The sequence below is a fragment of the Nycticebus coucang genome, chromosome 10 (genome assembly GCF_027406575.1).
Source record: "Nycticebus coucang isolate mNycCou1 chromosome 10, mNycCou1.pri, whole genome shotgun sequence".
Taxonomy (NCBI): Eukaryota; Metazoa; Chordata; class Mammalia; order Primates; family Lorisidae; genus Nycticebus; species Nycticebus coucang.
The window spans coordinates 49991186-50008471 of record NC_069789.1 but is presented as its reverse complement, the minus strand read 5'-3'; the positions used below and the strand labels follow the sequence as shown (position 1 = coordinate 50008471).

Genomic DNA, 17286 nt, shown 5'->3' with positions numbered 1-17286 from the left:
TATGACACTAAAAACAACCAAGGTAGAAAATAGTCCCCCTTTCCCAAAGAGGGATAAAGAACCGGGGAAACATACAGAAAATATAGAATAAGATGGCAGATTTAAACTGAAATGTGTAACAAATCACAGGATATGTAAACGAAGCAAATGTTCCATTTGAAAATGACAAAGACTACCAGGTTGTATTAAATACTGTTTATAAGCGATATCTGAATCATAAAGATATATAAAGAGTTAAAGTGAAAAGATAGCAATCTACCATGTAAATACATCCAGGAAAAAGCTAACATAACTATATTAATACCACATAAAATATAACTAAAGCAAGAGAGCTAAAGAAGTAGAAAGATTTAGTTAAGTTCATGCATTAGAAGACTATTTAACATTGTAAAGATATCACACTCTTCTATAAACTAATCTTTATATACAATGCAATCCCAGTCAAACTATTTTTTTTTTTTGGTGGACTTGACCAGCTGATTTTGAAATTTATATATAATTGCCAATGACCAACAAAGTGTGAGTAGTCAAAAGACATTTAAAAAACTACGAGTCAAGAGAAAAACAGACAAGAGACTTGAATAGCCATGTCAAAAAAGAGGCAATCCAAATGGTCAATAAATATATTAGAAAGATGTTCAATAGTTTTTAGTAATCAAGGAACTATAAGTAAAAGTTAGCACTTCTAAAATGGCAAAATTTAAGTCTGATAATTCTATGTACTATCAAGCATGTGGATCAATGGACATTCTCCTGCATAACAGCAATGTAAATTGGTTCACTCTGGAAAGGAGTTTGACATTGTCTAGTAAAGCTGAAAATACACATACGTTGGGCGGCGCCTGTGGCTCAAGGAGTAGGGCGCCGGTCCCATATGCCAGAGGTGGTGGGTTCAAACCCAGCCCCGGCTCAAAAAAAAAAAGAAAATACACATACGCTGCACGTCAAAAGTTCATTCATTGCTTGTAACAGTCTCATGTTGGAAAAAAACCATCAAGAGCAAAAAACTGTTGTCCATCCACACAATACTATACAGCAATTAAAGTGAAAAAACATTCAACTACTTGGATGAATGTAACCAGAATAATGATCAACAAAACAAGCAAAATCAAAACTAAACAATACTCTTTAGGGAGATATACATGGCAAAACTTCTTCTTCTTTTTTTTTTTTTGACAAAACTGTTAAGAAGAGCAAAGAAATAAATATCGTGAAAGTCAAAATAGTGGTTTCCTTTGGGTAAATGTGAAGTTCTGATCAAGAAGGACTATGAGCGGGAAGGAGGCCCCTAGGGTTCTGTGACCTTGCAATGTTGTATTTCTAGTGGGGTAGTGGCTAGACAGGTATTCACATAAAATTGTTTAAACTGCCATATATTTTATATTTCTGTCTGTGTGCTCTATCTCACAGTAAGAAAAAATGAGGAGAAAACACTGTGCTTCTAAGTGAACTTTCTAAATAACTGGGTTTGGTTCTATGCACAAATTCTCCAAAATGACTAAAGTGGCTGAGCACATGCTCTGCTTGGAAAGACAGTAAGTATTGTTTAGTAGAATAAGCACTAGGACAAAGGATCAGAGGACAGAAGCTCTCTTAATTAAAGAATTAATTAAGTTCTCTTAAGAAACCCATTAAGCATATTAAGTCTCCCTGAATCCTAACTGCTTATCTATTAAATGTAGATTTAACAAGTACTCTTCATCTCTTGGGATATCTGTAACTATCAAATCATTACACAGCATATTGAAACATGTTTAGAAAACTGCAAACAGAAAAACAAACATGGCAACTTCATTTTCATAGTCTGAAATTCAAAGATGTTTGCTATACTGAAACCATTATGATGCCAAGAGATAAAAATAAAACCCATAAAGATAAAGGACAAATTCTAACAATCTTCCATTTTACTTTACATAGCATTATTTATAAAATAGCGTGTCTGTTATTGGTTATGGATAAACAAATATGGTTCTGTTTTAAGAAAAAATAAATGTAGAACACTAATTTAACCTAAGGAACGGTATAAAAGGTATTATGTTAGAAGCCTAGAAAGTAAGTCCTTTTGTGTTTATAAAAGTTAAGGATTCTTTTGCTTTCTAAGAGAAGGAGAATTAAACTTAGCCAAGTTGCCCATCTCCATTACAAATCATAAGTCACCACCTAAATTGTTCTCCCTAAATTGAAGAAGACAAATAAAATAAACAATTTCTTTAAATTTCTCAATTAGCCTCAGGGCTGCTAAGAGAAAATTAACAAGAAACTGAGAGGCAAGTCTCATTCACTACAACTTAAACAGTGGAAGATAGTTTCATGTGTTTAGTTTTACCTCTTACAAAATAACTTCTGCCATGAACTTCAACTTTTATTTAACCACTTATGAGATGACAAAGACAATATAAAAATATAAGGCAAAACAATTTATATTATTTTTCTATGTAAAATGTTAATGTTCAATGTTCTACATACTTGAATGTTCTCCCTACTCCAAGTATGTGGTGTTTTATTGGCAAGTAATTTCAGATCTTGAATAGCAAGTCTTTTTACTGCTTTCCTAGGGTCATTCTTCAAATACTGCAACAGAAGCTGAATCTATAAAGGAAATAAGTCACTCCATGAATAACACTGTAAATGAAATCATCATTAGTGTAGTTTAGTGAAATTTACAGATTTGAGACAGGACTCATTTCAACATGCTCACATTGGGCCTTTCTGTCTGTGTGTAAAATACTACCATTTAACTTGTAAGGTTTCAGCACAGGACCTGGCATTTAACAGATACTCAATCCTTTCTTTTGTTTTTACTGTCAACTTCACACCCAATCAGGTATCACCTAATACTTCATTTTCCTCAAAAACTTCCAAGAATCAGTAGTGTGAATATGAAGAAAAAAACAAGCGAAAGGAAATTAAACTAATCTTTATAACAGAAAGGGACCATAATGTTATCAAAACTTATGGGCTACTTTCTTATTTTTCAAATTATCTATTTAACATGCAAGTTTCCTGAAGAATAGGCAGTTTAAGAGGGCCAAGTGCAGTCGCTCACTCCTGTAATCCTAGCATTTTGGGAGACCAAGGTGGGAGGATCACTTGATCCTAGAAGCTTGAGATCGCAGTGAGTTATGATGATACCACTGCACTCCTGCAGGGTGACAGAACAAGACTCAGTCCCATCCCTACCAAAAAAAAAAAAAAAAGGACAAATTTGAATTACCTGCTTGGGTGTATCAACCAAAGATGAAGCTGCAAGGAGAGTGAAAGTGTGCAAAGAAACAATCACCATTTTGGTGGAAGGATAGGATGTGACCAGCTGTTGTAAAAGCTGACGAGCACTGGAAGCCAGGATCGCATCATGATGCATGTGCTGTAGAATGGGGATCAATTTCAGCTTCAGGTCTACTGGTGTAGCTAAACCTACATACAAAAAGAATTCTCAGAGATTTCTGATCATTATCCTCAATAATATTTCAGATAAAAAGGTCTAATTCAATTAGCAAAATGCTCAGTTAAAAATAGCATACTAATATTATGTTTGTAACATTAAAGGTAATTATACTACAACTAATCAATACATTCGATTTTTTTCAAAAGCATTTATCTTATCTTTTCAGTGATTATAAAAGTACATGCTAGCATTAAAAAAATGCCTTTAAGAAGCAAAGTGGAAAGCAAACTCATTTTCTTCTCATATTAAAATATCAAAAATATTATATACAGATACATGCATATGAACACCATTTGACAGCTACAATCTGATTTTATTTATAATTTTAACTATTTCCTTTGACAACTAAAACAGGCTCAGGAGGTGAACAGACTATTAGTACAATAGTTTTGAAGTTCTTTAAATTTTATTTGTGTAGTAAATGTCTTTCTTTACTGCACATATAGCTGGAACGTCATGAAGCCCTAAATCTATCTTTTCCTATCAATATTGGAGCTAAAAACAACTAACAAATCTTTTCTTCTACAGCACAACTTTGTGGTGACAGAGAACAAAAATTTCTCAATCGCCAAGTAGTATATACATGTTAAAAGCTGATTAGTCCTCTGCAGATCACTGGTTTTGCATTGTGAAATAACTGTTAGTAAGAATGTAAGACAGCACTTCTTTATCCAACGGTAGCTTAAATCAACAAACTCTCTTGTTATGTGACCTCTATTTGGGTTTGGCCAAAGCAACTCAGTTCCATCAACAGATGGAAGGGAGAATGAGGTCAGAGTATTCCCTGATCTCCTCTCTGCAGGGTCACACCATGCTCATGATGTTGTTATTATTTTGATAATGTAAGTTCCGAAATCATTTGACATGGTTGACCACTCTATCCTTGAAACTCTTTCCCAATGAATGGCTTCTGCTTTTTTGCTTGTTTCCTTGTTTCTTCCCTCTTTCACTGGTTATTCCCTCTTAATCTCCTTTGTAGTCTCCTCTTCCATCTACACTTTAATTTCTGGTATTCCTTTGGGTTGGTAATAGTCTCTTCTCACCCTACATTCTTTTCCTGTGTGAGCTGATATAATACCATGGATTCCATTACTAGCTAAATGCTAAAGATTGCTATACATCCCACCCTCCTACCTTGGAACTTCAGGAACAAGTAATGACTTCAAATTTACAGATTAATAAACTTCTACACATGTATACAGCACTATCAATATCAGATTGCCAGGCACAGTGGCCCATGCCTGGAATCCTAACACTTTGGGAGGCTGAGGCAGGAGGATTGCTTGAGGCCATGAGTCTAAGATCAGCCTAAACAATATAGAGAAAAATAGAGAAATTAGCCAAGCATGGTGGCTACAAGCATGCATCTGTAGTCCTAGCTACCTAGGAGGCTAAGGAAAGAGCCCAGGAGATTGAGGTTGCAGTAAGATATGACGATACCACTCCATTCTAGACCAGGCAAAAAAATGAGACTTTTTTTTTAAGACAAGTAAAAATCTAAACTTAGTTATACAGAATACTCCAGGGCATTGCTTACATCAACTCCCTTGTTATTTGCTGTCCATGTTGGTTTACCCAATGGAGAACCCTAGCAGAAGTTGGAAGGAGAACAATGAGGCCAGGGTATTTATTCTCTGTTTCTTTCTCTTTGGGGTCGTATCATGCTGCTAAAGGCCATTTATTCAAAGGAGCCCTCCTAACTTGACTCTAAGTTTCTAGTAACCACTCCTCTTCCTGGACCCTTATGGGGTGGTAAAAACTATTACTAGGCTCAAAGACTACATTATTCCCTATAGTTTATCCTACCCACACCTTCATATATGGTTCCTTTATTAAACTCTCCGTGAATTATCCTAATTCAGAAGTGCCACCTGTTTCCTGCTGAGATCTCGTATGATACAGCAAGCATTCAAGAAAAATCTGCTCAGGCGGCGCCTGTGGCTTAGTCGGTAAGGCACCGGCCCCATATACCGAGGGTGGCGGGTTCAAACCCGGCCTCGGCTGAACTGCAACCAAAAAATAGCTGGGTGCTGTGGCGGGCGCCTGTAGTCCCAGCTACTCGGGAGGCTGAGGCAAGAGAATCGCTTGAGCCCAGGAGTTGGAGGTTGCTGTGAGCTGTGTGAGGCCACGGCACTCTACCAAGGGCCATAAAGTGAGACTCTGTCTCTACAAAAAAAAAAAGAAAAATCTGCTCAATGAATGAGTGGTGTTTCCTTCCAATGTCACAAAGATAGCCTTTTCTGCAGAAAGCCCCTTTATAGTGGTTGAGCAAAAAAAGACAAAGGAATAAAGGAAAACAGGACAAAGCTCATCTACTCTTATCCTTGGCCTTTAATTTAGTGATTTTTGTTATTTATACAAGTGAGCAAGCTCTTTTTAATTTTAAAGTGAAAGACATCTAAATGCATATTAAATATAAGTATCCTAAGAAATTCATGCCCTCGAAAGGTTCGAAAGCAGAGTGGTTAAAAGCATGGACTTCAAAGCCAAACTGCCACTTTCTAGCTACATTCATTCATTTATTCATTATTGGAATGGAGTTTCAATCTGTCATCTAGGTTGGAGTGCAGTGGCTCACTGTGCAATCAGAGCTCACAGTAGCCTCGGATTCTTAGGCTCAAGCAATTCTGCCTCAGCACGTGCCATTCCACTCAGAAAATTTTTTTGAATTTTTATGGAGATGCGGTCTCACTATATTCCCTAGGTCTCAAACTCCTGGCCTCATGCAAACCTCCTGCCTTGGCCTCCCAAAGTGCTGTGATTGTAGGAATGAGTTACTATACCAAGCCAGCTGTGTAACTTTTGAACAAATTACTGCACTTTTGTATGGCTCCATTTTCTTTTCTGTAAAATGGACACAATAGTATTATCTATCCAATGCAGCCAAGTTGAACAATTCTAAGGAAAGCTACATGTAAGAACACAGAGAAAGTGTTTTTAGGGTGGTGCAATGATGTAACCTCTGAGCTCCCTTTTATGACTGGTATGTGGATAAATGGAGTTAATAAACATGAAGCATGTGGTATAAAAGATGAGACTAGAAACCTAGGGCTTTGTAGGGCATGCTAAGGACTTTGGTTTTGATTCTACTTGCTACTTAAAGACACCAGAGGGACTTAGTTGGACAGCCCCAGAACTCCTAATAACCTTCTCCCCCTAAGATCAGTACATTCTTCCCCTAACTACACTCGTGGTCCACATAATGACATTTTTGTCAATGATGCCACATATAACAGGGGTCTCATAAGGTTGTAAGGAAGCTGAAAAATGCCCACCACCTAATGACATTGTAACATCATACTGCAGTGTATTACTTTTTCTATATTTAGATATATTTAGATACACAAATGCTATTGTTACAACTACCTACAGTACTCAGTATAGTAATACACATACGTGTTTGTAGTCTAGAAGCAGTAGGCTATATACCACATAGCCTAGATGCGTAGTCGGCTGCACCATCTAGGTCTGCGTAAGTACACAACTAATTCACCCAAGGATCCTCATTGTTAAGCAACACAGGACTGGCGTTACTACTTTTTTCTCTCCTTCATGTCTCATTCAAATATCACTTCATCAGAGGCCTTCTCTGATCAATATATATAGAATGGAAAAGCCCCCTCTCCCATCCTGCCATTTCACTATCTTTCCCACCTTGCCTTTTCTCCACAGCACAGGATAGGTCACGTTTGTATTTATCTACTGCCCACACCCACCCCCAGAATGTAGGTTTACATGAGGGAGGGCGAGGACTTTGGTTCATTCCTGTATCCCACACACCTAGAACTGTTCTGATATACAGAAGTCACTTCAAAAGTATTATTTAAATGGATAGTGACTAGCAGGTATTATGTACACAACAAAAGTTAGCAACTATTATAAATAAAAATTCCATTAAGTTACTTCATAAACCTAAATGATTCATACATACCTTGAATCATTTCACTGATTTTGTTACAGATTCCTACAGCAAAATCCCTTTGAAAAGAGAATACAAGAAGTTTAAAACCAAAAAATTAAATATGTTTATGTTTCCTAAGTATTTAAATAAAACACAATTAGCAAAGGAGAAATCCAATATTCCAAATCCTGATATTTCAAAGGTCAGGTGCCAGAGGTGGGGGATGGTGCTAAGAAACTTAAACAAAAATTCCAACCACCAAAAGGGCTTATGCCAACACTGTTCTAAAGCAGCTCACTGGGCCATTATCACAATACTGTTTTTAATTTCTTGTTACACTAACTGGCATCTGAGATTACTTTGTATTTATATAACAATATGGTCTGATCTTTTCTATCTCTGTCTTCTTGGTACTCAAAATAGTTGTCTGGACATGGTGGATAATAAATATTATCTTTGCTAACCACATAAAAACTGTTTATAAAAACTCAAAATTTAAAATCTGTTACAAGACTCCAGGTCCAATAAACTGCACAGTAAGATCCTGCAGTTTTTTCTGATAGTAATTTGAAAATTCTTTAAGAATATTTTAAAAATTCTTAATGTCAACATTCAAATATAGTGAAACTAAACAAATAATATGCTTTTTCAGTCTCTTCTCCACCTCTCCAAAAATGAATCCTGACAACACTGGGCATATATTTCTGCACTGTTAACAACTGGCTGGTGTGCTATGGGGCACTCTCAGATGAAGCAAGTGCTTTCCAGTTCCCATAGTTGCCACTAGAGGACACCCCTTTCACGGACAATGTTCACCAGGCTCCTGAGGCATAATATGGGCTTATACCCCCTGCTTTGGGGACCCAGGGACTAGATCTAAAAATATAAAATCTTAACCATGTTTAGAACAAGGCATATGTGATTATGGTAGCACACAGGGAAAGAATACAACTAAATTCCCAAGGTCTTATTTGGCCAGTTTCTCTAATTTAAGATACAAAATTGACAGAGATACTAAGACAAAAATCCTTCAGTACTGATGAAGACATGTGATCTCAAAACAGGTCATTATTCTTAAGGAACGGGTAAACACTGATCTCAAAAACATAAACTTTGTTAATTTCACACTCATATTCAAACAAGTCTTTCAGGTTTTCCTATTCGACTAATTTGGTATTTCTAATATCACAAATTACAGGTGTATCAAATTGAAGCATGGTATATTAAAAACTGTTTATTAATCATCAGTTCTATAAATGAAGAATTTTGCTGTCTGTTAGTAAGCCTTATTAATTTTCGGGTGGGTGTAATGGTTCACCCCTATAATCCTAGACCTCTGGGAGGCCGAGGCAGGTGGATTGCTTGAGCTCACGAGTTTGAGACCAGCCTGAGCAAACAACGAGACCTCGTCTCTACTAAAAAAAGAAAAAACTGAGGCAACAGGATCACTTGAGCCCAAGAGTTGGAGGCTGCTGTGAGCTATGATGATGCCAGGGCACTCTACCCAGAATGACAGCTTGAAACTCTGTCTCAAAAAAAAAAAAAAAAAAAATTTTAAGACAGTAAAAATTCCACAGCTGAAATAAAATTAGCTTCTGACAACACAAGAGAAACTGAACTAAGAATGAAGCTCATACATAAAATTTAACCACTAAATTACAAATTTATCATCCAATTTAGAAACCAAACTTTAAAAACTATTTTTAGAACCACTGGAAGTACATATTTAATCTTAGTTTTTAACAAAATAGTTTAAAAAGAATATCAAAAAGCTTAGACAATAAAGATATAAAGAAAGAAAATATTTGAGGGCTGGACATAGTGGCTCATACCTATAATCCAAATACTTCAGGAGGCCAAGTCAGTAAGACTGAGGCCAAGAGTTCAAGATCGGTATGGGCAATTTAGCAAGATACTATCTCTAAAAGACATTAATAAAAAAGTTGGGTGGGTATGGTGTTATGTGCCTGTAATCCAAGCTTCTTGAGAGGCTGAGGCAGGAGATTGTTTGATCCCTGGTGTTCAAAGCTGCAGAGTGAGCTATGGTCATACGCTCTAGCCTGGGGTGAAAGTGAGATGTTCACGCCAAAAAAAGAAAAAAGAAAAGAAAAAAGAAATAAGAAAAAAAAAGTTTTTGTATAACTACGCAGCATGTTTGTATTAAGAGTTAAAATATTAAAAAAAATTAAGACATTTATTGGAGGGCATGGTGGTTCACGCCTGTGATCCTAGCACTTGGGAGGCCAAGGCGGGTGGATTGCCTGAGCTCACAGGTTTGAGACCAGACTGAGCCAGAGCAGACCTTGTCTCTAAAAATAGCTGGGCACTGTGGTGGGTGCCTATAGATGCAGCTACTTGGGAGGCTGAGGCAAGAGAATGGCTTGAGCTCAAGAGTTTGAGGTTGCTATGAGCTCTGATGCCAGGGCACTCTACTGAAGGGGACAAAGTGAGACTCCGCTTCAAAATTAAAAAAAAAGAAGAAAGAAAGAAATTAAGACATTTAAACTTAATAGTAGGCTAAGATTAGTACAGAGTGGCCATAAAGTTTGGTACAATTTTAAATAGTGTGTGATTTTTAAAATTGCACATGAACTTTATGGCCACCCTCTATATTATTAAAGAAAATTTAGTGTAGCCTAAGTGGATAGTGTTTCTAAAGTCCATAATAGTGTACAGTCATGTCCTAGGCCTTTACATTCACTTACCACTTAACTTACTGATCACCCAGAGCAACTTCCAGTCCTGCAAGCTCCATTCAAGGTAAGTGTACCATGTACGAGGGTACCATTTTTAAATAATATCTTTTATGCTATATTTTTACTGTATCTTTTCTATGTTTACATATGTTTAGATACACAAATACTTACCATCGTGTCACAATTGCCTACAGTATAGTAACATGCTGCACTGTTTTGTACCCTAGAAACAATATGCAATACCACAGAGCCTAACTGTGCATCTCTATAATGTTCACGTAAGAACAAAATGGCCTAACGACACATTTCTCGGAACATATCCTTGCTGTTAAGCGATGTGTAACTCAGTATTAATCTTTGTTATGTGCATTTCAAACATCTTCATTTCGTTTCTGTTGCCTTTCACATACTCTAGTTTTTAGTTTTGATGCAGTAAAAAAAAAAAGTTCTCTACATATCAATAACTCTCATCAGGGGACAAAAATGCCTATTTTCAAAAGCACAAATAAGCAGTATATTTACCCACATATTTTCATCTCAATTACTGCCACATCTATTAATTTTGAACAGTGAAATTAAAAGTTATATGCTTTATGGGTTCTCTACTTTTCTTTTCCAATGAGAATTCCTAGAATCCTGAAGGGTGGTAAGAACAGCTTAAGAGTATATATATAAAATTAAAATCCAAGGAAAGCTGGTGATCATTTCAAGTCTTTAGAAATGCTATTTGTATGCGAAAAAATTTTATCATTTACCTTGTTATAAAATCAAAATTTGTTCATGGTAGGATATACAGAAATTTATAAAAGGAAAATAAAAATTATATACTATCTTACCACCTAGAGACATCTTGAAATATTCTTCTAGACATTTTTCTATTCCATAAGTACAAAACAATTGGGTTTTTTTTCAAACCCAATACCACACAAGTTATTATGCAACCTTTCCCCAAATATTTCTAAAATATATTTGTTTAAAGCATTTATAGTAGTTTGTTGTATGATCATATCATAATTTGTCTTAAGCTCAGTGGCTGGAATTTAGGTTTCTTTTAATTTGCTGTAAACAATTAACACCACAGCTAACATCCTTGCAAGTAAATGTCAGTACATACTGCTGATTCCTTAGAATAAGTTCCTTGGAAGTGGATTTCCTGGGTCAAAGAGATATATTTAAGGCTTTTCTTACATGTTAACAAATGTCCTCTAGAAAGCAATGCTACTTATAAGTAGTCAGGGTGATATGTTTGCTATAGAGGGTAAAACAAGCAAGTCAAACACAGTAACAAAAAGTCAACATTTAATAACAACAATAGAATATGGTTCTGTAAGATAACAGTGTAGGACATGATATCCTGAATAGGTTAAAAGTAGTTTTAATTCAAGTTACTGTTTTTGCCAAACAGTGCACAGCTCTAATGCAAAACAGCTTAACATTAGAAGGTAGTAAGATGGTAGCAATTTAGTATAAGCAGTCCTCGGTTATGAAAATAACAATCCTGATGAAGTCTTATGTCATCTTTAGGATGGATTTGTAGATTCCTGATAAACAGGGCAAATACAGTAAAAACAATTAACAACAATACTGTAACAGCTCATCTGTGGTAATAATAATACAGTGTAATACTGTAACAATAATATCTCTGAACTCTAATAAGTTACAGAAACTATTACATTCTTTCTTTTAATTCAAACAAACAGAGCATAAAAACAAACTCATATTAAAACAGGTTTATAGCAACCCCTATGGCTAGGAGGAGTGAGAGTTATAAGAAACACCTGTATAGCTCAATGATGGAACCTTGGTGAAAAGGGCGTGGAGAGGGATTTAGCTCTCCTAATAAGCATGAGAGCTTGTGAGATGAGAGCACTGGTGAATTGGCAGTCTCTACACCTGTGGTGGTGAGAGGCACGAGATCAGCCTTATATTAGGCTGGAGGAGAAGGCAACCGGGAGCATGCGTCTTCTTTTTTTTTTTTTTTTTTTGTAGAGACAGAGTCTCACTTTATGGCCCTCGGTAGAGTGCCATGGAACCACACAGCTCACAGCAACCTCCAACTCCTGGGCTTAAGCGATTCTCTTGCCTCAGCCTCCCGAGTAGCTGGGACTACAGGCGCCGGCCACAACGCCCAGCTATTTTTTTTTTTTTGGTTGCAGTTCAGCCGGGGCTGGGTTTGAACCCGCCACCCTTGGTATATGGGGCTGGCGCCTTACTGACTGAGCCACAGGTGCCGCCCGAGCATGCGTATTCTATCATGGGCCTGCTTACTCTGTCTCCTCTCCTGCATGCCGAACGCCAGCACGGCGTCTCTCTGCTGAAGATTACCAAGCTCTACTAAAGACTAAGATCTATTTATTCTAAGACTGCTTTACTCAAAGACTCTCTCTCTCCTGCTAAAGTAGATAGCCCTCAGGCACCTAAGAGAAATTGTTTCTGAGCAAGGTAGCTTAGCGGTCTGCATGCAGAACCTAGTTAAGCTGAGCCCGAGACCTGGCCAGTCCCAGGCCCCGACAAAGGTTAAATCAGAGATCAGAGAAATTTCAAAAAATAGATTAACACTCACCTAATGTATCAATGCTAGTCTAATAGGAATGTTAAAATTTATTTTGATCTTCTAACCAAAATTATCTTCCTATTTCAATAATTTATTACACTGCTTAGTAATAACTAAAGCTTTCATTGGAGTACTGCTTTTCACATGCTCTGTTATTCTTACTCTATCCTTTATAATTGATTGAATAACTGAAGTCTAATGCTTCCCAATGAATGATGGCATCCAGCCCTTCTCCGAACACTTGATTATTTCTACTTTTGTTTCCATTGCAATCACCTTTCTCTTCACTGCAGACGCACCTGGACTTTAGTGGATTTTCTCTTCGCAGACATAGTCATAAGGGTAAATACAGACTCACAAAACAAATAAGACAAAAGTAATGCTATGCACAAGTTATTGTATGAACATTGAGACTAGCTGCTAGTGGAAAGAATTGCGGCAACAAACCACCTGTGCCATGAGGGTTTGTTTATATACGTGGAAGAAACTAGCTTCTGAATTATTAATTTAATTATTTAGTTATAAATTATCCTTGGGAGCTCTTTTGTAAGTACACAACACCGTGAGACAGGCCAGCCAGCTGTACCCTGGGGACCGCCTGTATTATAAACATATGTTTGGGAAAGGCTTGTTAGTGGACAGAGCTTCTGCTACCCAATGAAATCTTCCCTAACTCATCTATGCTGAGCTTATGCTTCCGGAAACTCATTTCACTTATAAATAATGTGATCTGTTGTACTTAAAATTTCTAATGTATGTATTTAAGTCTTGCTTCCCCAATAGATATAAAACTTCTTGAAAAATATACCTTGCCATTTACATTTTTCTGTAACCCTTATGTATGTGTTTATATACATTGATTATTCCTTCAAAAACTTTTCCTGGGAGGCCAAATTACTAAAAGCCCCATGCTTACTTTGACTGTGCAGAGAAGTTTGCAGCAGCAAAAACAGCAGCTTCAACTTCTACATTATCATGTGAATCCAAACTCTGACGAATACTGTGGTGAGCATTCTTCCTCTCAGGAATTATAGATGCCAGACTTCCCAACATCCTACAGAAGAAGAGAAACCCAAGAGGACCAGAAATACATTAAACTCTAAGTAAGGAAAGAAAGGGGCAAGGCAAAGCTGGATTACCAAAATTAGAGTTTATAGGTAGTTCCATAAATCTTAGGCTAATAAAGCAAAACTTTAGGTATAGCAGTGACTCAAATTCTGAACACTTGTACACATTTCAACATGTCAGAAAAATTAAAATACCTTATACCTAACACAAACAAAGAAAATCATCTTGAGGTACATCCCAAGTATCAAACAGGGCCCAGGAAAGAAACTTCTAAATTATTAAAGCATTGAAATATCAATTGTCCAATGTTACATGAAGAATTCCATTTTAGCAAAGCATTAAGAATATAACCTATTTTCTATTAAGCAGGCCCACAAAGTAAAAAAAAAAAAAAAACAAACTTGGACTACTAGAATTTTTTCTTCCACAATAAGAAATATTGGCTTGACGATTTCAAAGAAAACAAAGGTAGAGGATGCCCTAGGGCCCATCCCAGAATCCGTAACATCAAGGGAGGTTGAAAAATATAGTCCACTTTATAACAAAATCATAAATTTAGAAAAGGAAAAAAAAATCTATTGTTTATAAACTAGAGAAAGTATAGCTCGAAATGCCCTTTCAGTAGAAAGGCATGGATTTCAGAAACCTATAAAACATCGCAAAAAAACAAAATCTGCAATGTCCTCACAAGACAATCTTCTTTTTTTTTTTTATTGTTGGGGATTAATTGAGGGTACAATAAGCCAGGTTACACTGATTGCAATTGTTAGGTAAAGTCCCTCTTGCAATCATGTCTTGCCCCCATAAAGTATGACACACACCAAGGCCCCACCCCCCTCCCTCCGTCCCTCTTTCTGCTCCCCCCCCCCATAACCTTAATTGTCATTAATTGTGTAACCAATATGACAGGTCATCACCTAAATATTTCATAAAGATGTATCAACTAGACATTAGTAGTAGCTTTCTAATAAACAAGATACTAAAATGGCATCTATTATAAATATGTAATTTATAATCACTTTGAAAAGAAAGTTTTGAAATTACGTATTTTACAAATGAATGAATAATTGGCTATTAGTCCAATACTATACCAGAAAAGACTGGACGAGGCTAATATAGATACATCTTGATTAACAGTTTGTTACTACTGGCTCTGCACCTGTAGCCCAATGGTAGAGTGCCGGTCACATGGACCAGGGCTGGTGGACAAGCATGGCTGAGGCCTGCCGAACAATGACAACTGCAACCAAAAAAATCGCCAGGTGTTGTGGTGGGCGCCTATAGTCCCAGCTACTTGGGAGGATGAGGCAAGAGAATAACTTAAACCCAAGACCTTGAGGTTGCTGTGAGTTGTGACATCACAGCACTCTACCATAGGCCACATAGTGAGACTCTGTCTCACCAAAAAAAAAAATAAATAAAAAAAAAAAAATAAAAAATAGCTGGGCATTGTGGCGGGCACCTGTAGTCCCAGCTACTTGGGAGGCTGAGGCAAGAGAATTGCTAAGACCAAGAGTTTGAGGTTGCTGTGAGCTGTGACGCCACAGAACTCTAACAAGGTCGACATAGACTCTGTCTCAAAAAAAACAAAACAGTTACTACATAATTAAAAAGGGCAAAACAACATAATTCCATTGATCACTATTTTCTTAAGATACTTTTGATAGTATAATTCATAGCATTATATTTCAAACATTATGAATATCTTCCAGCTTCTTCCATTCACTGTTTTAATTTACAAGTATTAAACAACAGATAAAAAAACAGAAAATATTTAAAAGATTTTTTTCTTCTCCATTTTCTCTCCCCTTTTCAAGTTTAAATCATTTTGACTCTAAAAACTGCTTGGTGTTTTAAGGCATCACTGTTTTTTTTCATGAGTTTTTTTTAAGACAGGGTCTCACTCTAGTCAGGCTAGAGCACAATTGGTGTCATCACAGCTCCCTGCAACCTCAAATTCCTAGGCCCAAGAAATCCTCCTGCCTCCACCTCTTGAGTAGCTTGAGACTACAGGCATATACCAGCCTAATTTTCTATTTTTGTAGAGATGGGGTCTTGCTGTTGCTTAGGATGGTCTTAAACTCCTGGTTTAAAGCAATCCTTCATCTTTGGCCTCCCAAAGTACTAGGATTACAGGTGCAAGCCACTGTGCCCAGCTGGTTTCTACTTACTAATACATTCTTCTAGAAAGCAAGTTCCTTGAGGTCAGAGTTCCCACTTTATCTTGCTTAAATAATAAACTACACAGAATCTTCTACTCAATGTGTTACTCAAAACTACTTATTATTGATTATCAGGTCCTATCTTTTCTTTGCAGAGTTAGTTTTCCTCCTTAGCAGAATCTTTTTAGGACTATTATACCATACTTCTCAACAAAAAAAGTCACGCTTGAGTATAACAACAATGAAGACACAAGTTACCAAAACCTATGGAATACAGCAAAAGCAGTCCTGAGAGGAAACATCAACAAATTCACAAGCAATCTGATGGAACTGGAAAAAGAAGAACAATCTAAGCCTAAACCCAGCAGAAGAAAAGAAAATCCAAAATTAAATCAGAAATTAAAAAAAAGTCACATTCCTTTAAAATGCTTTAAATCTAAAGAAGTCTCATACCTTCTTTATGAAACACAGTACTACTGTAGTCAAAACATTTCATAATAGAAGGAATGACAATACAACCGCTTATATAGTCAATATCTTTTCAAAGGTATTTTAACAGTCAGATTTAAAAAATAGTTTTTGCCATATTTTTGCAGTTTACTATATAGGAAATAAAATAATCTGTTAAATCAGGTATTATTTTTTTCATTTACATCAGGGAAAGTGATTATTAAATTTCAGCTCATCAGAATGTGAGTTAGGAGTGAAACAAGTCTCCCTATATACAACAGACGAGTTACTCTTCAGTTGACTAGGCCATGGTTTCCCAAATGAGTTAAAAAAACTGACATAATTTTTTAAAAGATCATGAAAGTACTTACTTTTCTCTTTTTAAAGGTAGAACATTTTGAGATGCTCAAAGCACAAATCGAAAAATATGTACAGCAGTTAGTAGCTATAAGATAAGCACACACTCATGACTCAGTCACTTGGTTTTTCCGTCAGCATCTGGGGTGGTTTTGACAATTACACAGTTTGAAACTGTTTTTAATCCAAGGCCTATACTATTTACTTTATAGTTAAAGACAAAAAAGGAATAATGGTGCTGAAATATCACTTAATAAAGCACATAAAGACCAAAGACCAAAGTAATTCTGTTCACAGCTTTCAGGCCCCGAAAGAAGTTTGTCTGTTTTTTTATGTGATTTGTAAAACATCTACCTGAGTAAAGACTGGTACTCAGGGTATTAAAAAACCCTATAACTCTACAGGATGAATAATAAAATCTAAACAATCTTCTGAACAATCTCTTAAAACAAAGATTTGAATAGACACTTTACAAAAGAAGTTATATGAATGGCCAAAAGGCACATAACAAAAGTGTTCAACACTAAAAATTGGCAAAGGTGTAAATCAAGTAGAACTCTTATATACTGCTAGTGGTTTTACCATTCTATATGGTCTGGCAGTTTCTTATATAACTAAATATACACCTAACCTATGAGCCAGCAATTTTGCTT

The 17286-nt window shown here is 36.3% G+C and overlaps 1 protein-coding gene across 1 annotated transcript in view; it reads right to left on the bottom strand.

Moving 5' to 3' along the window:
- Positions 1 to 17286, bottom strand: part of INTS7 (integrator complex subunit 7) — a 125891-nt gene that overhangs the window by 87778 nt on the left and 20827 nt on the right. Inside the window, exons 4-7 of the mRNA XM_053605370.1 lie at positions 13513 to 13650; positions 7377 to 7423; positions 3215 to 3414; positions 2467 to 2589 (exon numbers count right to left, since the gene is read on the bottom strand). Coding sequence (XP_053461345.1) covers positions 2467 to 2589; positions 3215 to 3414; positions 7377 to 7423; positions 13513 to 13650 — 508 coding nt within the window. The remainder of the gene's footprint in view (positions 1 to 2466; positions 2590 to 3214; positions 3415 to 7376; positions 7424 to 13512; positions 13651 to 17286) is intronic.